At 55.3% G+C, this 18,777-nt stretch overlaps 1 protein-coding gene across 1 annotated transcript in view; it reads right to left on the bottom strand.

The window, feature by feature from the left end:
• Positions 1 to 5,603: 5,603 nt before the first annotated feature.
• The window catches only part of PBX4 (PBX homeobox 4), a 34,641-nt gene continuing 21,467 nt past the window's right edge, over positions 5,604 to 18,777 (bottom strand). The window contains exons 3-6 of the mRNA XM_060006649.1: positions 9,583 to 9,827; positions 9,116 to 9,306; positions 8,719 to 8,854; positions 5,604 to 5,768 (exon numbers count right to left, since the gene is read on the bottom strand). Coding sequence (XP_059862632.1) covers positions 5,604 to 5,768; positions 8,719 to 8,854; positions 9,116 to 9,306; positions 9,583 to 9,827 — 737 coding nt within the window. The remainder of the gene's footprint in view (positions 5,769 to 8,718; positions 8,855 to 9,115; positions 9,307 to 9,582; positions 9,828 to 18,777) is intronic.

The raw sequence follows: 18,777 nt of genomic DNA, 5'->3' as shown, positions 1-18,777 counted from the left end.
GAGCTGAGCTACCTTCCCTCCGTGATGTCCCCGTCCAGTCTTCCTGCGGCTCAGACCACCCCATTCCTACTCAGCAGCAGGTCCTGCAGGTCTACCTTCACCCACGTCCCCCGACCCTAACCACCCCTGCCTGCACGTGGCCACCAGCTGGGAGGTCGCAGGACCCTTGGACCCCCCTTTCCTGCAGTCTGTTCTCGATGCAGCAGCGGCGGATCGTGAAGATGTTAGTCCCCCTGGGGTGCCCCCTGCTCACACCAGGCCTGGCCCCTTCCAAGGGCCGGCACCTCTCGCCCTCCCACTGTTGTGGGTACCTCGGGCACGCTCTCTCAATCACCTCCCTAAGGCCTTGTCTTAAGGCACGGTCCCCAATGGGATGCTGGCCGTCAGAAGGAATGAAGCCCTGACACATGCTATATATAAAATGGTGAACCCTGAAAACATGCCGAGGGAAAGAAGCCAGACACGGAAGGCCGCATGTATGGTTCTATGTATATGAAATGTCCGGAACAGGCAAATCCACAGAGACAGAAAGCGGATGAGTGGTTGCCAGGGGCTGAGGACGGGAAATGGGGAGTGACTGCTCATGGGGACAGGGTCGCCTTTAGGGTGGGCTCTACAACAGCCTCGACTGACCGAGACCCCCCCAGGCTGTGGGTTTGGGGTTGCCCAGCATCCTAACAGCTCCTGCTGGCAGGGATAGGGTGAAGAGCAGCTGGGAGGGCTCAGTGGAAAGGTCGCAGATGCAGGGGGAGGTCCTGATGGCTGTCCCCCGCCCGCCCTGAAGGTTTGCAAGGCAGTGAGGGGAAGAAAAGAAGCACCAACCGTGCAGAGAGCCAGGCTGCGGGCGGGCTCGCAGAACAGCACCAAAGAGACTCGAGCTGAGGGGCGTCGCGGGCACAGGGCTGCAAACATGGGAGCTACCTAAAATATCTAGCACTAGGGCTGAGGGGCTCCGGCCGTGGCAGTTCATTCCCTGGAGGAAGATCCTCCCAGACACAGAGGCAGTGGCCAGTGCAAGATGCGTCGGGTAGAGAGAAGCCTGGTGTGCCAAGCGGGGGCTCGTCTGCAGGGACACACCCAGACCGCCGCGGGCCGTCTTGGCAGGTCACCCTGAGGACTAGCGTGCAGTGGGTGCCGGTGGAGAAGGGGCCAGGGCCCGGACACGGTTGGCTGAGGTTGTATCACCCGCCTTAGATATCCATTTCTTGGTTCTTGAAAGCAACAGAAATGGAGACGTGGAGGGCAGTGTGGTGACAGGCCAGGTGAGAGCAGCCGGCTGCTGCCCAGAGGCCCGTGGGTGTGATGGGTTGGGATGGGCAGATGTGCGGGGGGGATGGAAGCCACAGGGGTGGGGGGCAGAGGTCCTTTGATCCCAGGAGACCACCGTGCTCAGTCTTTCGGGGTGCAGGCCGGGACCCCGCTGTGCTGCATGGCTGTGACCCAGCGGACCCTCATTCCCGCACCTCGTTTCCTGTCTGCAACCCTCACTAGAGTGTCGGCGCCACGGCGGTGACACCCGCGGGGGTTGGAGACAGGACAGAGGGATCTCTCGGGCATGGGGCCCAAGAACCGGGAGAACGGTGACGCATCCAGCTGGCCAGGATCTGGGCGGAGCTGGTGTGGAGGTGCACGGGAGTCAGAACACTCTGTGTCCAGAGATGAAACACTCTGGACAGAAGCTCAGATGCTGGTCATGGTGGCAGCTGACAGTGCGGGGTTAGGGCCGCGGTGACACTGACTGACGGGCAGATACAGTGCACCTGCTCAGGGCCCCGAGCTGTCCTGAGCCCAGGTTCATTTAATTCTCCCAACAGCCCAGCTCTAGCATCTTCATTCCCGGTGAGGGGAAGAGAGGAGGAGACAGAGGGAAGGTCCCACCCGAAGGCTGAAGCAGAGGAGGAACTGGGTGAGGAGACAGAAAGGGGCATCCAGGAGCCGGGGGACTTGCAGCGCCAAGCCTTGGGCCAGCAGGATTTCAAGAGCACGGATGCAGGAAAGTGCTTGGGAAGTTTATCGTCTTTAACGACATTTCAGCTGAAAATGGTAGAACTTGTATTAACGGAAAAAGGTGCCAAACCAATTCCCAGTAAAATTCTGAGCTCACAACAGACTTAAATCAAAACCGCATGAAACGACACAGCAGAAGAGAGTGTGGAAGGCAGTGTCTGGGCGAGTTGGCACACGGATGGACAAACGAGCAAACAGAGTAACAACCCGCCCAACTGCGCAGCTGCAGCCCTGCACCTGCGCGGTCAGCCATCGGCAGGAACAAATCTGGGAGTGAACGACATCGAAATTAAAATCGGTCCAAAACTGTAATGGGAGAATTTGTGCCAAGTCCTGGAAGAAACAATTCAGCCTTAACCATAAAATTACTGTAAAAAACACCAAACAGAGTTGGCAGAACGAGCAGTGTCTCAGCCCATTTCAAACCCCAGCCGACAAGCAAAAGATGGTACCGGTGTCACCTGCCGTCAGCTCAGGGAGCGCTGTCTGCTGTCAGTTCTGGGTTTTCTGAGGAAACATGAATTCCAGGGAACCAAGGCAGGTCGCACCGTCCTCTTTTCTGCTCATCCCAACACTTAATTAGATGCGTTTGAAGTGACCCTGCCGGGGTCTCCAATAGGTGAAGCGGTCGACATTCGCCTCACCTGCCAGCCGCCCCTGGCCTGAAAAGACAGAGACAGAGAGTCAGGGGGGGGCTGTGGGACAGATGACCCATCCGGCCCCCACATCCCTGAGGCGGCCTAGAACATGCCGAGAACCGTGAGAGGAGCCAGGAGATGGGGCAGGGACAGAGGGGTCAGTCCTGGGTCACAGCTGGCCTTGCACATGAGTGTGCCTCCTTGGCAGGAACTGGCCTCCACTGGCCGGGCTCTGGCAAAGGACTGGCAGGGCACCGCGGCACACACTCTGAGGGTGAGGGAGACCCAGGCAGGCCCGGAGCTGACGGTGGTCCCCCAAACATCGTGGTGAGACGTGGTAAGCAGGAAGAGGCTCAGGAACCCAGCAGGACGCGGGCCTGGCTGGGAGTCAGGAGGGCAGCGCCCATGGCTGCGGGCGTGTGGGCTCTGTCCACAGGGCGGGGATATATCGGGCACATGTGACCCTGGGATGTTTGTCCACAGGAGCCCCCCACAATGGAAACCACTACTATTGGTAGTGGTTTGCAGCCCACGAGAGCAAGGCCTGCAACTCACAAGCTCCCCTTCACCTTCCTCATTCTCTTTTATTTTATTTTAATTGTATATTTATTTTATTTATTTGGCTGCGTTGGGTCTTCGCTGCTGTGCATGGGCTTTCTCTAGTTGTCGCGAGCGGGGGCTACTCTGTTGCGCCACGCGGGCTTCTCACTGCGGTGGCTTCTCTTGCTGTGGAGCATGGGCTCTAGGTGCGCAGGCTTCAGTAGCCATGTCTCGCAGGCTCAGTAGTTGTGGTGCACGGGCTCAGTAGTTGTGGCGCGCGGGCTCTAGAGCGCAGGCTCAGTAGTTGTGGCACACGGGCTTAGCTGCTCCGTGGCATGTGGGATCTTCCCGGACCCGGGCTCGAACCCGTGTCCCCTGCCTCGGCAGATGGATTCTTAACCACTGTGTCACCAGGGAAGTCCCATTCACCTTCCTCATTCTTGAACTTTCCTTAACAGGCTGAACCCTCCTGCCTGCACCCTCTACCCCTTCCGACCCCACAAGGCCCAAGACCCTGCTCCTCACCCACCCATCCCGTTCCCCCTCCCCCGCCTCAGCTATTACCTCCCATGTGCCCCAAGGATCTGCCACAGAGGACAGTGCTGGGCAAACAAATCAAGAGAATGCCTTCAAGGGCTGCCTTATCATGCGACACAGGGACACTGAGAGGCCAGCGTTGCTCCGCCCACCCTCAGTCTGAAAGCAACTGGGACAAGGATACTGGCCTCAGGGGGACACACTCTGCCCTTGGATGGACACCCATAGGCCTATGATCCCAGAAGGAGAACATCAGTGGGGAGGGGAGGGGTCCACTCGCAGGCCTGGGAGGTGACAGGCTGGGGCCCAGTGTGGGACTGGGAGCCAAAGGGCAGCTCAGGGCCAAGGAGATGGCTCGCAGCTGGGGTGACCTCAGCCCCTGAGACCTGCTCTCTGGAAGAGCATCTGTGCCTGTCCAGGGCAGGGGCCCACGGCACAGGTGGGTGTCCACACCACAACCCTAACCTTCCTGCTTACTATGTGGGGTTGACAGGACCCCATGTCGCAGTCCACGGAACCCTCACCCCGATTCACTCTCACACGCTCACCCCTCCTGTGCTCGAGGTGCTGAGCCCTGGGCAAGGGCAGAGCCGGACAGGTCTGGCCACTTGGTGGTGTCAGAGCATTTACTCTGCTCAGGTGCTCATTATGGGCTGTGGGGTTGCCACAGTGATGGGATGCGCGCTGCCCGGCACCGGGAGGCATCCATTCCCTGAACCTTTAAGAGGGGCTGGGGGTAAACGGGTGGGGGGTCAACCCCGAAGGAAACAGGTGGGCTGTGTAAGACCCTGCCCACTCCCGCATGGCCTTGTCACACCTGCACCTGCGCAGCCTCTTCAGGACAACCCTGCGCGGGGGGTCAGGCCCCTGTGGCTGTCAGTGGGAGGCCGAGAGGCCCCAGGGACTGCGAGAGGGATGATGCCCTCTGATCCTGGCTGGCCTGGCACCTTGCCCCAAACCCTGAGAAAGTTCCTGAGGGCACATCCCGAGACAGCTGAGATCCATGGCTCATTTTCTTCCCAGATCTTCACTCTGGCCCAGCTCGCACCGGCCAAGGGGGCAGCCAGGATGGTGAGGCCATGGCATGAACGTGTTGAAGGGTCTGAGCCCAGTGGGGCTGTACCTTCAGACCATCAGGGCCTCGTCTGCCCACCCTTGCCTTCTCCTGATGGGTACAGACACCATCGGGGAGGGAGGGCTCCTTCCCAATAGGCAAAGCCCTCAGCAGTCATCGAGTCCTGTGAGGCGTGAAGGTCTTTGCCGAGTGGGGCGCCACAGAGCTGGGCTCCCTGAGGCGGCTCTGCCAGCCTGCATTCGTCCCCATGATGGACTGAGACACGGTCGAGATAGCCGGTTCCGAGGACCCGCCACCCACCTGGGCTCCACGTCAGCCCTATCACAGAGTCCGGGAGCCCACAGGTGTCCTTGGGATTGTGTTGGAGACTCACCTGGCCCAGACGGCTGCCTTCCCCAGGGGCGGGCCGGAGGGAGGCCAGCGTCTGCAGGGTGATAAGTGTGTCACTGGTGCTGGTCATCGGAAAGGGACCAAAGGAACCTGGAAGGGCAGGAGGGGTCAGGACCAGTGGGACCTACCAGACCCCCGGCCAGGAAGAGGCTGCGGAGGTGACTCCTACGGCTCCCTGCCCCTCCAGCAGCCCTGCGTGGGTGGGGAAACCAGACTTTTGGTAGGAACTTTCTGTCCCCACAGCATCTGCCCAGCCTGCCGGGATGTGTTGACTTCACTGGGATAATCACTAATGGGAACAGAAACCTCACAGTGTAAATAGAGAAAAGAGGCGTACGCAGGGACCAGTCTGCTTCCCCAGATGCAGCTCAGTGGGCCCGGCCACATGGGAGCGACTGACCCTGGGCTGGGCAGCCTTACTGACTGGAGCTGGGCCTCAAAGGGCAGCTGGCCTGGCTGCCCGGGCCCCTGACATTGGTGGTGTCCTCTGCCATCTTACCTGTGTAAGTGGTAGCCTCTTCTTGAAACTTCCCCATGTTCTTTTTATACCGGATTCTTTTGTTGCTGAACCAGTTTGAGACCTGTGGACAGGCAGAGATGGAAGTCACTGGAAAAAACTGACCTAGCGATGAGACGCGATGTGGACAGACAGCCGGGGGGAACATCACTGAGTGACAACGTGTGGCCCTGGGGCTGGGTGAGAGGCCGGGACTGAGAAGGTGGCGCTAATGAACTGTGGGCCCAGGGAAACGTCTGCAGTGTGTTGGTGACACCCTGGACCTGGCGTGGCTTATAGGAGAGGGGGGAGCTGGAAGGAAAACAGGCATGTGTGTGACACACTCAGAGAGACGAGTGTCTGCTCACTGCGGCGGCAGGCAACAGACTGAATACTGATGCGGGAGACGCATCAGTAACCACATTTCTGGGAATGCAATTTAAGCAAAGAACACAGTCGAATCCAAAACTTATCAAAGGATAAGGACCACTTGACAGTGCAGGGGAAGGAGCTGAGCACTGAGCTGAGGGCCTGTTTTTAGTCCCCAAAGCCAGTTAGGAGGGAGCTGCAGTCACATGCATCCTGTAAGCAAGGGGCCAGCCCAGGGCCTAGAGGTCTGAGCCCAGCTCTGACTCCAAACCTGCACCGAGACCTCCAGGGCAGGGCCTCTCCCTGTGGGTCACTCTCTGGGGGGCGTCCTGGGCACTGAGGGTGCTGAGCAGCACCCCTGGCCTCCACCCACCAGATGCCAGTAGTGTCCTCCCCTCCCCCCGAGAGTTGTGATAATGAAAATGTCCCCTGGGGGCAGAATTGTCTGGGTGAGACCCTGGGCAGTGCCTTCCTAAGAGCGTGCAGACATATCCCAAAGTAAGGCACCAGGCCCTACAGTGAAAGGTTATGTATTTTAATGAACAGAAATAAACAGTTGAGTTACGTGGCAGCGCTGTGGATGGAGGACTTTTCTCCTCTAAAAATCTGTTTCTTTTCTTTTCTTTTTTTTTTTTTTTGCGGTACGCGGGCCTCTCACTGTGGTGGCCTCTCCCGTTGCGGAGCACAGGCTCCGGACGCGCAGGCTCAGCGGCCATGGCTCACGGGCCCAGCCGCTCCGCGCCATGCGGGATCCTCCCGGACCGGGGCACGAACCCGTGTCCCCTGCATCGGCAGGCGGACTCTCACCCACTGCGCCACCAGGGAAGCCCAAAACCTGGACTAAGTTTGCAGAAGAATAGCAGTGAGCAGTTTTCCGTGTTGAATTCAACTGGCATTTTAGAGGGACAAAGAGCAAACTTCCCGTGTGGGTGAGGGAGGGTGGCTGCTGGGGAGCTGGTCCGGGCCAGGGTCCACCCTCTCCACGGGGTGTGTCCCGACACCTCGTACAGGAGTGGGATGCCCTCTCCACCAGCTGTAGCTCGGAGCCATTGGCCACTCCCTGCCCAGTCACTCTGGTCCCTTTGGCTCACACAGCTGCAGCCGCCTGGGTTTCTGCCCATCTCCCTGTCCATGGGCTCAGCTCTCCCGCCCTTTCCCCCTCGGGCCTCCTCACCCTGGAGTTGCAGCTGTCCTGAAAACGTCTGTTGCCTCATCTGCAACACCCTTTGCCCTAATGGTGCTCTCCCTCCCCCGCTACTTCCTCCTTGGGCGAACCGCACAGCCTACACGACATCTGTATCCCAAATTCCGAGCCCTCCCTCAGCTGTCAGACATTCCCAGCTGGAGGACCTGCCCGAGTGGGGAGGGGCTCCCAGCACAGAATTCTGCTGCTGGTGGGCGGGGTCTCAGGGCCCGCCCACAGAGCAGGAGTCACTGGAATGTGGCCGGTGCTTTCCAAACTTTTGTTTGCAACGAACCCTCTCCTGAGATAAAGTTGAGACCCAAGACCCATGTGCTCTCTGCGGGTGCCAGGGCTTGAAGTGAATCTGGCCGTTTTCAGACAACTGCTCACGGTGACAAACAAGCTGCCATGGCTCCCACTTCTTCCGGGCCTCGAAGCCCCAGAGGTGCAGCCCTCACTTCAGCTCCAGCCAAGGTGCTGAGGACACCGCAGCGGTTCCAGGCCGAGTGAGGTCTCCTGTGACCGGGACACCTGTGAGGCTTTGCTGCCTGTGTGACCCTGCGGGGTTCCTGAGTGCCCTTGTCCCCAAGTCGCTGCTGGACTGGGCAGGGACCAGAGCAGAGGGTGGTGACGGAGGGCACAGGCTGACTGGGCTGGAAGCTCAGCCCCTCCAACTGCACAGTGGGAGCAGCCCTCCCTGCAGCCGGGGGCGGGGTGCCGTGCCCTGACCCCCACGCTGCCCCACGGGCGTGGCCTGGTCCTGCCTCTTGCTTGTGGGCTGCCTGCACTTACCGTTCTCGCTTTAAAGCCTTCGGAAATATTTCTTGGGTTCTCATCTTAGCCCCGCCACCTTACCCAATTCCAGTGAGGACAGTGGTGGTCCCGACTACCAAGGTTGCCCAAGGCTGTCCAGGTCCCTTCTCTGACCTGCACCACCATTCCCCCTCTGGAGCCAGATGTCGTCTGTCTTGTACCCCCAGACACACACACTGGACTGTTTGAGAAACAAGAAGGCAAGGCGCGCGCCTGAACTTATCCCAGGATAACTGAATCGGTACTTAAGCACAAGAGCTGGTCTATCACTTCAAGTCCTAATTTTCCTCCAAGTTCTTCTTCTTCTCCCAAGCTCATACCCCACCCCTCTTACGCAACACAGCACATCCCTCTGTTAGGAGAATATTAAATCCCAACGACTACAATCCACGGAGTACCTCATGATACACTCTGTGGTGTTGCCTCCAGGACCGCACACTTCACACCGGTCGCCTCAGCGAGTCCCCACACCTAGTGGGTGTGGCTTCCCGCCTGAGGCCCACTTTCATAGCCCAGACCCCGGGACCTGAGCCCAGTCAGGCCGACTGGAAGCCTGCCTACCCGGCTCCCGCCCTACACATTTCACCAGCTTCCCTGGGTGGCCTCCTCACTGGGCTGAACTTTCCCTCCCTTCTGGGTTCAGGGAGGTGTGGCAGGGAAGGACTGTCACCTGGGAGACGGTGATGCCACCCTTCCTGGCCAGCTCTTCTTTGGTTTCTTCACTGGGGTAAGGGTTGCTCACATGGGAGTAAAAATATTCATTCAGCACTTCCGTGGCTTGCTTGCCGAAGTTCTGCCGCTTACGCCTGTGAAGACAGACGGCCTCAGCCGGGGATCGTACGTGGGGCCTCGTCCTCGTCTCTGATTCCCTAGAGGTTGTAACAGCAGCAGCCAGCACTTCAGTCGCCTTCCAAGAGGCTGTGTGAGGGCTACGCCTGCAGCTGTGGCCACAGCCCCTGCACAGGCCTGGAGGCCCCCAGAACTTAGACCCAAGCCAGCACTGCCTTAGGTTCCTCTTCCTGAGAGCTGACCCTGGGGTCACAGGCCGGGGCTAGGTAGGGCCTGACCTGGCGTCGAGGACCCTCGAGCGCAGGGTCATCACGGCCTCGCAGGTGCTCTCCTTCAGCTGCATCAGGACGCTGTTGAACTTGCCGTGGAGGATGCCCACCACGTGCTCGATCTCCTTGGGCGAGACAGGCCTTATCCTGCTCTGCTCCCGGAGAAGGCTGGTGACATGCGTGGCGAACTCACGGCAGGCCTGGGGTGGGGAGACAAATGCCAGCCGGTGACTACCCGGCAGGCTGTCCCGGGGGCTCCATGTGGGACCAGCCACCTGCCCCCCGAGGCCCCCACACAGGCTGGCTACTGAGAAGTGAAGGCAAAAGGCTTCCGGTAAAATCGGCCACCTTTGCCGTGAGACCAAGTGTGTGGACTCCCTGCTCTGGGCCACCAAAGGCAGGCAGTTAGCGCTCCACGTTTCGCTTTGACAAATGCACATTCACATGACAGAAACTCTTCCATGCAGGAAGATCACCTGTTCATGTTTCTCTAGCTCAGAGGGGTAAATCTGTCGGGTCTGGGACAGCTTGGCCCTGGAGTCAGAGTGCTCAGGGCCACTGTCATTTGGACAGCCACCTGGGGTTGCTGTGCCGGCCGCCGCCTGGGCTCCTCTTCGGTGCTTCTCCGGCCTGCACATGCCCTCGGCCAGCAGCATGTTATCCAGCTTTTGGAGCTGAGCGTCGGGGGGACCCTCTGCCAGAATGCCACGAATGTTCAACCCTGGGTAAGAGAGGAGACACTGAATCAGTGTCTGTTGTTGGAATGAAAACAACCACGACAGAGTGTTAGCACTGGCTTCGTGTCTGAACACTTTTCATGGAACCCTTGAGGGGAAAGAAAGACTTCATCTGATAACAGACACTGAGTAACCCCCGTGACGCTGGTCCAGGTGCCGTGCTTAGGAGCCCAGTCCGGGTGGCGGGAATGCAGGGGGCACACCGACCACAGCTCACAGCCCACAGTTGGGTGTGTGTGGGGGCCCGCAGGGCAGGGGTGGGGTGGCACTGGGTGCTGGAAAGCCTGATGCCCTGAACCTTGTCTTCAGATGGGAGAGGAAGCACGTTCCAGACACACACACTAGCACAGGCAGGGATACGAAGGCTAGTGGCCGCCTGGCTTCAGGCAAGGCCGTGCTGCTGTGTGTCTGAAACTAAGCCCCCCAAAACCGAGTTCCCTTACTGAGTTTGACTAGTTCCTCTATCTAAAACTTTATTCCCTTTCTTGTCCCCTTTGACCTCAGTCCTGTGCTAACTGAACACTAATCAGTCAGATGACTAAAATTGCTGTTGTTGATAACATCGTTAACGTGCTAAAATTGCTATTATAGATATCATCATTAATGTACAAACTCAGGTTATGTCTCCAGGGCAAGATGAGCTAACAGACCCCTAAGCCATGGACCCACCTGGTCAGCGAATCATAAACCAGAGACATCCTGATTTCCGAAACTACGATTATGAAATGTCACAAGATGATGATTAATTCCAGCCTCTCTGTTCTTCCCCTTAAAAAAAAACAAACCAAAAAACCCTCACTCAAAGACCAAGGTGGAGTAGATCTGAGGCTTGTCTCCCACTCCCTTGCTTGGCACCCTGCAATAAACACTGTACTTTCCTTCACCACCGCCCGGTGTCAGGAGAGTGACTTTGCTTTTCAGAAGACTGAACTTTGGTTTGGTAACACATCTATTATGTCTGTTTGTGTTTCCTGTGTGTGTGTTGGGGGGAGGGTTGTTGCTATAAAGTAAAGAGGAAAAGACTGATCCAGAGGTGCCAGAGAAGATGAACTAACCCACCGAGAGAACTTTTTTAAAAAATACATTTATTTATTTATTTATTTATGGCTGCATTGGGTCTTCGTTGCTGTGCGCGGGCTTTCTCTAGTTGCGGCCAGTGGGGGCTACTCTTCGTTGCAGTGTGCGGTCTTCTCATTGCGGTGGCTTCTCTTGTTGCGGAGCATGGGCTCTAGGCGTGCGGGCTTCAGTAGTTGTGGCTCGCAGGCTCTAGAGCGCAGGCTCAGTAGTTGTGGCGCACGGGCTTAGTTGCTCCGCGGCCTGTGGGATCTTCCCGGACCAGGGCTCGAACCCCTGTCCACTGCATTGGCAGGCTGATTCTTAATCACTGTGACACCAGGGAAGTCTCCCACGGAGAGACTTTAAGTGGAGAAACAAGATGATTGGCTTTACAACATGGAGAAGCCACCGCAGCTGGACTGAGAGGGTGACGTGCTCGAGGGCAGGACTGGACGGGCAGTGGACGGGCAGGGGAGGCAGTGGGGGGGAGCTGTTGCTCTCCGAGGGGATGCAGGTCAGCTACAGGGCGGCCAGAGGGCGAGGCCCCAGAGTCTGTGACCACCAGATGCGGGCATGAGAGAAAGGAAGAGGCTGTGACCACTCCCACATTCGCCCTGGAAGGTGCCATTTTTTCCCAAGTACAGCACACAAAGCAGCAGGCAGGCACGTGAAAAAATGGCATCAGCCTGGTCCCTGACCCAGCTAAGCATGAACGTCCAGGTGGCTGCGAGGCAGCTGCTTCCTGGGAGCTGGGGCTGAGCTGACCAGTTTGGGTGGGAAACAGGTATTCATGAGTCATCGGCGTGTGGTGTGTGGGAAATCCGTACATATCCACCTGTACCTGCAGCTACACCTATGAGAAGGCCATGCCCCTGAATACTAGAAAACCAGCATTTCAAGAACAGGCAAAGGAGGAGACGGAAAGAGTTATCAGGTAGGTGGAGGAAAAACCAGAAGTAGTCACAGAGGGGTGGAAACACGGGCTTGGTCATTAGGGGAACGCTGTTAACCTCTGAAAAAGCAGGGTAAGGTGGGGTACAGCCTGACTAGCAAGTTCCGGAGAAGCATGGGAGACAGGCAGTACAGGGAAGAGCCTGCTGCAGGGGTTACAGAGCGAGCTCGGGTCTGAGGAGGGTGGTCTTGCAGGACCTGTGTCTTCTTTGCTTTTTCAGTGACTGAAGAAACATCTGTGGCTACAGAGGAAAAAAGATTGGGGGGTGGTTCCTGATGGAAGGCAGGGAACGGAGAAGGAGGTAATGATATAGGATATCCATCTAGCTCTGACTTTCTGGAAAAACAAAGTTTAGAGTGTTTTCTTGGAAACAGGCTCTCAATACTATCAGCTACTGACTGACTCAAGTGCTCAAATAAAAATTGAGTTTAGGGAATTCCCCGGTGGTCCAGTGGTTAGGGCTCAGCGCTTTCACTGCTGTGGCCCGGGTTCAATCCCTGGTCGGGGAGCTAAGATCCTGCAAGCTACGTGGTGCGGCCAAAAAAAAAATTGAGTTTAATCCTATCATATGGATATTTACTCATTAATCATGTGCCCCTTTCTTGTTCCCTATGTAACAGGTTAACCTTTTCTGTCAAAAACCCCCCAGTGAAAATTGAAGGCGCTCAAGAGATATCCTTGCAGGAATTTTCTTCACATGCAGGGAGCTTTACCTCCTTACGTTTGGGGACCCTCAACTCACCCAAAGGAACCCCTGCCACTTAACTCAGTCCCACTGGGTTATAATGTGGCTTTTTCTGAAAGAACTAAAGGAAAAGTGCCCCTTTTATCAGTTGCTGGCCTTCCAGTTCAGAGACCCAATTCTCTAACAACCTTACTTGGTCTTCAAGAAGCACCAGATGTAAACGCTGGGCACCCCTGGACAGAGCTGACCTGTGCGGCCTGATCCCTGTGAAGGCCCGCACCCTCCTAACCACTCCTAACCCAGAGCAGATAATGGACGTCCTCCTCCCTCAGGCCCTCTGTTTGCAAATCCTATTGATTCAAACTCCATGATCAACCCACCATCCATCCCCTCCCTTAATGCCACTGCTGGAACCCTGCTGCGCTGACCCCTCTCCTGCCCTCCATGACCTGTGAGGAAACCCCTCCCCTCCGATCCACTGTGCACACCGGCAAGCCAACTACCTTCAAACACTGTGCTCATCACGCCAGTCTTTTGTTCAAAGACTTCAACCAGGGCCTGCATCCACCTAAACTAAAGCCTAGACTCTGACACCTCGTACTGAGGGTCTTTCGTGACGGCCTTCCAAACCCACCTTCATGAACTTTCCCTCTGCTGGGCCCTTCATGGCCCTTTGCAGCACAGCAGATGCTCTGCGACCGTCTCAGTCTTACTCAGCAGCTCGTCCCTGAGCACCCGTGGTTGCGGCTGGGGCTCAAGAGTGACTCGAGAGGGACACACAGCACCCCGTCCCGCCCCAGAGGGCCCCCAGCACACCTTGACTCCCGGGCTGGAGAGGCCACCTCCACAGCTTCCATCACAGCTTCCGTCATTACAATTAGGGGCAGCAGTGGTCCAGGCTGGACATGCGGTGGTGGGGGCATGTGCACACCTGTGTGTGTTCATGAGTGTGTGACTCTGGGCTGCTCAGGGGTGCGTGGCAGTCTTTCATTCTTTTTTCTTGGCCGTGACACATGCCTTGTGGGATCTCAGCTCCCCGACCAGGGATTGAACCCGGGTCACAGCAGTGAAAGCGCCGAATCCTAACCACTAGACCACTAGGGAACCCCTTTCGTTCTTTTATTTATCCAACAGTAAGCATCTGAGAGTCTATCACAAGCCAGGTACCCAACCAGGTGCTGGAGATTTTAAAAAATACACCAAAAAACCACGGGACTTACTGTCCTCAAATGAAAGCTCTCAAATTACAAAGAGAACACCATTTTCTCATATCTCTTTACGGGGTATGTGTTGGTGTGGCCTTTTTTGGAGGGGAGGTTTGAAATGCCGATTAACACAGAAAAAGCACATATCCTTTGATCTTGATCAGAACTCTGTTCTGCGAATTTACCCTACAGGAACACTGACCCCCGCAGATGCTGTATTTACAGGACACTCATGACCACCCCGTAACTGTGAAAAACCAAAACCGCCCAAATGCCCATGAATAAGGAGACAATATGCCTGTCATACCCCAGGCCCTGTGGTGTTAACAGTGCGTATGTTATGACCATCATTCATGAGCTACAAGCTTTGCTTCTTTAAAGCTGTATATTTTTTGCGAATGTATGTGTATGAGGAGAAGCAAAACTTAAAAAAAGTTACCCTGTGCCTTAGTCACCAGGACCGGTCCCAGCTGTGGACATGGCCATGCCGAGCGCCTTTGCCTTCTGTCAGCGAGCGGCCCCTTGCATGCGGCCCTGCTTCTCCCTCAGCACCGCGCATCTGTCTCCCAGCACACTGTCCCTGCCTGATCATGGTCATTAGACACTCGTTACCGTTAATTACAACAAGCTCATTTCCGGTCCCAGGGGCGCTCCTCAGCTCCCCCACAGCCCTCGACTGGCAGGCGGGGAGGCTTTGGAGACCAGGAGCTCAGCTCAGGGACACTGTCAGTTGCAGACACTCAGATGAGGTGGTGGGATCTAAAACAGAGGCACTTCCACCCAACCACCAAATTTCCTTATGTTCCGAATTTACTGTGGGTAAAAAACTCCAGTAAACCAAACAAGGAAGTAAAATAAAATTATGAATAGCAACACATTATGTTTTTTCTAAGAAACAATATGGAACTGCTATGGACTGAATTGTGTCCCCCCCAAATTCACATGTGGAACCCCCAATGTCTATGTGGAATAGGGCCTGTGAGGATGCAATTAAAATCCAACGAGGGGCTTCCCTGGTGGCGCAGTGGTTAAGAATCTGCCTGCCAATGCAGGGGACATGGGCTCGATCCCAGGCCTGGTAAGATCCCACATGCCATGGAGTAAATAAGCCCGTGCACCACAACTGCTGAGCCTGCTCTCTAGAGCCCACGAGCTGCAACTTCTGAAGCCTGCGTGCCTAGACCCCATGTTCTGCAATGAGAGAAGCCACCGCAATGAGAAGCTCACGCACCGCAAGGAAGAGTAGCCCCTGTTTGCTGCAACGAGAGCCTGCGCACAGCAACAAAGACCCAACACAGCCAAAAAAAAAAAAAAAAGTTCAGTGAGGTCATAGGGGTGGGGCCCTAATCCATAAGACTGTGGCCTTCTAAGCAGAGGAAGAGAGACCTCTTCCTTATTCCATTCCCCTTGTGAGGACACAGCGAGAAGTCATCTGTCTGGAAGCCAGGAAAAGAGCCCTTACTGGGAACTGAACCAGCCCCAGAAAATAGTAAACCAATGAGCAGCTGTGTTCCAATAAAACTTTATTTACCAACACTGTGGTCTGCAACCCTGCTCCACAGTATGCATGTCACAGAGCCTAACATGGGTCTGAGGAAGAACCTACATGCATGCAGGTCCGGGTAGGTCAGCACACCTCTGAATCACTGCCTTCAGGTGCCCCCGCTTCCTTGGAATCCCCTCTGGATCCTGCCCCTTCTCTTGACAGTTTTCCTTCTGTGGGTGCAGTATGAAGGATGAGATTTTTGCTTGTTTTGTTCAGTCCTAATCTAGATCAGGACTCCTTGAAAGGTAGTGTCTGGTTTGCCCTCCGTCTATGGAAAGGCCAACACAGACAGAGAGGTTGCACATAGAAACCTTTATAGCAATGTGACAGAGTAATTCCATGTCTGTTGAATCTAGTGGGACTTTTGGGCTTTTTATTTGGCTGCTCCGTGTCTTAGTTGCGGCATGCGGGCTCTTAGTTGTGGCATGCGGGCTCTTAGCTGTGGCATGTGAGATCTAGTTCCCTGACCAGGGATCGAACCTAGGCCCCCTGCGTTGGGAGCACAGAGTTTTAACCACTGGACCACCAGGGAAGTCCTGGGCGTATTCTTTTGTATGCTTCCTTCATTCTTCCTTTCCATGTCCTAGTTCATCTTGCTTGTATTTCGCACTGGTACTGGGCGGTGGTGAGCCAAAACCCTGTGGCCTGAGCAGACTGTGGCTGGGTCACTGCCGGAGGCTGTGGGTATGTCCTGGAGATGCCCAGGCCCCAGGTGCGAGCTCTGGGTGTGGGACAGTCCAGAAGTGACCCTCCTGACACATGTGTAGGATGCCTGCCTCCCTGTGCATCATTACAGTCATCAGTCGTGGGACGGAGACAGAGCTGCCACCTGGAAAGAGCCTGTTAGGGTGTCCTGAGTTCCAGAGATGAGATGCTGAGGGAAAGCCCTGTGCACAGGAAAAAGGCTCACTGCAGGCGCTCCCATCGAGTGGACATAGAGATGTTAAGTGAGGAGGAGGGGGCCAGGACCGGGTTGTAAAGGAAGAGCAATCCATTCTCATGGGAAGATCTATTTAGTGAGGAAGCAAGGCCCCTGAAACCCCGAGGACGCCAGCTTGGTGGCATCACAAATGTGGCAGGAACCCAGACTGTGGGCGCTTCCCTCACAGAGAAGCAGCCCAGGTTCCCCAGCCCAGGAGTGAACACCTTAGCCGAGGCAACAGCCGAGGTGCCCGCCCGCCCACCCCACCTCTACCCAGGGCCCTGAGGGCCACATCTGTCTCTCTACGGCTGTGTGGAACAACCCTCTTCCCTAAGGACCGTCGCTGTCTTGTTCACTGCCTTGGCTCTGGTTCCTGGAACGTGCCTGGCCTCACAGAATCACGGCCCAGAAATAGGAACTTGTGCTAAGAAACCTCTCCTCAAAGGCCACCAGGACATTTTATGGACCAGTGCTACCAGGCCCTCAAGGAAGAGAGAGCCCCTTTCTGCAACAAACTGTTTTGGAGAAGAGACACGGAAAAAGCCACCCACTCACCAGACGGAGAACTCAGGGCGGGACCTCATGGGGAAGTCACATCCCAGCACATTCATGACCAGAGCCGAAAGGGCAAAACAAATGACCAGCAACCCGAAGTCAACAGCATCTGTGTGCATGTACATGCAACAAACATATGAATCACAACCAAGAAGATACATCTCTGAACATAGGTGCTTCCAAAATCTGTCAGTAAAAATCATCAACGCCAATGGAAATCAGTGTAAATGAAAACCTATCAACGTAAAGCATCACAGTAACCACAAGGAGAAAAACTATAGCTCAGAGGATGCAGAAAGAAACAAACTGAATGGGGCTTCCCTGGTGGTGCAATGGTTGAGAATCTGCCTGCTAATGCAGGGGACATGGGTTCGAGCCCTGGTCTGGGAGGATCCCACATGTCGCGCAGCAACTAGGCCCGTGAGCCACAACTGCTGAGCCTGCGCGTCTGGAGCCTGTGCTCCGCAACAGGAGAGGCCGCGATAGTGAGAGGCCCGTGCACCGCGATGAAGAGTGGCCCCCGCTTGCCACAACTAGAGAAAGCCCTCGCACAGAAACGAAGACCCAGCACAGCCAAAATAAATTAAAAAAAAAAAAAAAAGAAACAAACTCATTCAAACAACACCCATTAATGAGAAAAACCCTTAGCAAACCAGGAACAGAAAGAACCCTCCTTAACCTGACAAGGGGCATCTCCCTAAACCACACCACACTTGGACTTACTGGGGACCCTTTAGAGGCACTGCTTAGAGTGAGACACGGGCAGGCTCTGTCCTGTAGGTGTTGGTCGAGCAGATGGGACCAGAGCCCGGGAAGGGACAGACGGGCAAGGTAAAGAGGGGAGACGTCACCCACTTGCAGGCTGAAGGGCATTCTTGTGTGACTGGAGTCACCCGGGGATCACCGATGTCACCGACAACTCCCCCCTCCCCCTCCCCCTTGTCCCTAAATTGGCCCCCAGGTGGGGTTGGTGCTGAGCAATGGCATTCTGACCAGCTGGCCACCCGCACTGTCAAGGGCCCGTTAAATGCTTGTTTCCGGGAGATAACTTGGAGCACAGCCTGTTGGTGTGGAGAACTGCCTGCATTTACCTTTGAGACAACGTCCCCCAGGTCAGTTTTTTAAGCAACATTCTAGATGAAGCCATGTTTTAGGTCACTGGACTTTCTCGGTCCCACAGGACTTTACAAGGAATATCCCTTTAGCAAACTCTCATCGGTTTCTGAGATCACAGCTGTCATGCACGTTAGATATTCATCAGATGGCGGGAGTATAACACTATGCAAATTCCTATCAATTCTAATTAATCCTTAATTAAAATACATCACAACCTAAGTGCTGAAACCTCAACCAAATATGCAAATTAATTCTCATTTCAATATACTTTTGCATTTGTTAATTTAAGGCCTGCGATTCTGTCATAAACTACTGTATGAACAGCTGACGCTCTGTAAAAACGGCATGCAGTTTGCCTAGGTTTTTTTTTTTCCTGTGGCAACAGGGCAAAAGGAAAAGACAGCAAAATGCTGTAATAGAAAATGCAGCCAAGTAAAACGTCTAGAAAATTAGTCCACGCTCTCCTGTGAGGCTTTGGGAACATTTAAGAGCAACAGCTAAGAAAAACAGCACTTATGGATGGCTTCTGTCTACATTAAACAATCTTATTTCTCATCCAAAGAAATGCTTTAAATTCAACTGAACGATATCTAGAAGCTTCCAAAGCTGGGCTACCGTCACCCAAAGGCACGACCTTTATTTTGCCGAGTCCTGCACAGGGAGGTGACCAGACCAGCAACACGCACAACCATGTCCTACCCATTCCCAGGCTGGAAATCAGACTTTTAGGCCCGCCAAGGCCCTAACTTCCCTAAGAGGGATTGTCCCAGGGACTGAGGACAGTTCTAGGTGACAGTAAAAAGGAGCATTTTCTGTTAAGAGAGATCAGTCACTTTCACACCATCACCAAGTTTACTGACAGCTACTGTATGCCAAGCCCATAACAGGGTTGGGACA

Source organism: Delphinus delphis, chromosome 3, assembly GCF_949987515.2.
Source record: "Delphinus delphis chromosome 3, mDelDel1.2, whole genome shotgun sequence".
Classification (NCBI taxonomy): domain Eukaryota; kingdom Metazoa; phylum Chordata; class Mammalia; order Artiodactyla; family Delphinidae; genus Delphinus; species Delphinus delphis.
The sequence above is the reverse complement of the archived record's forward strand: the minus strand, read 5'-3'. Positions and strand labels throughout refer to the sequence as shown.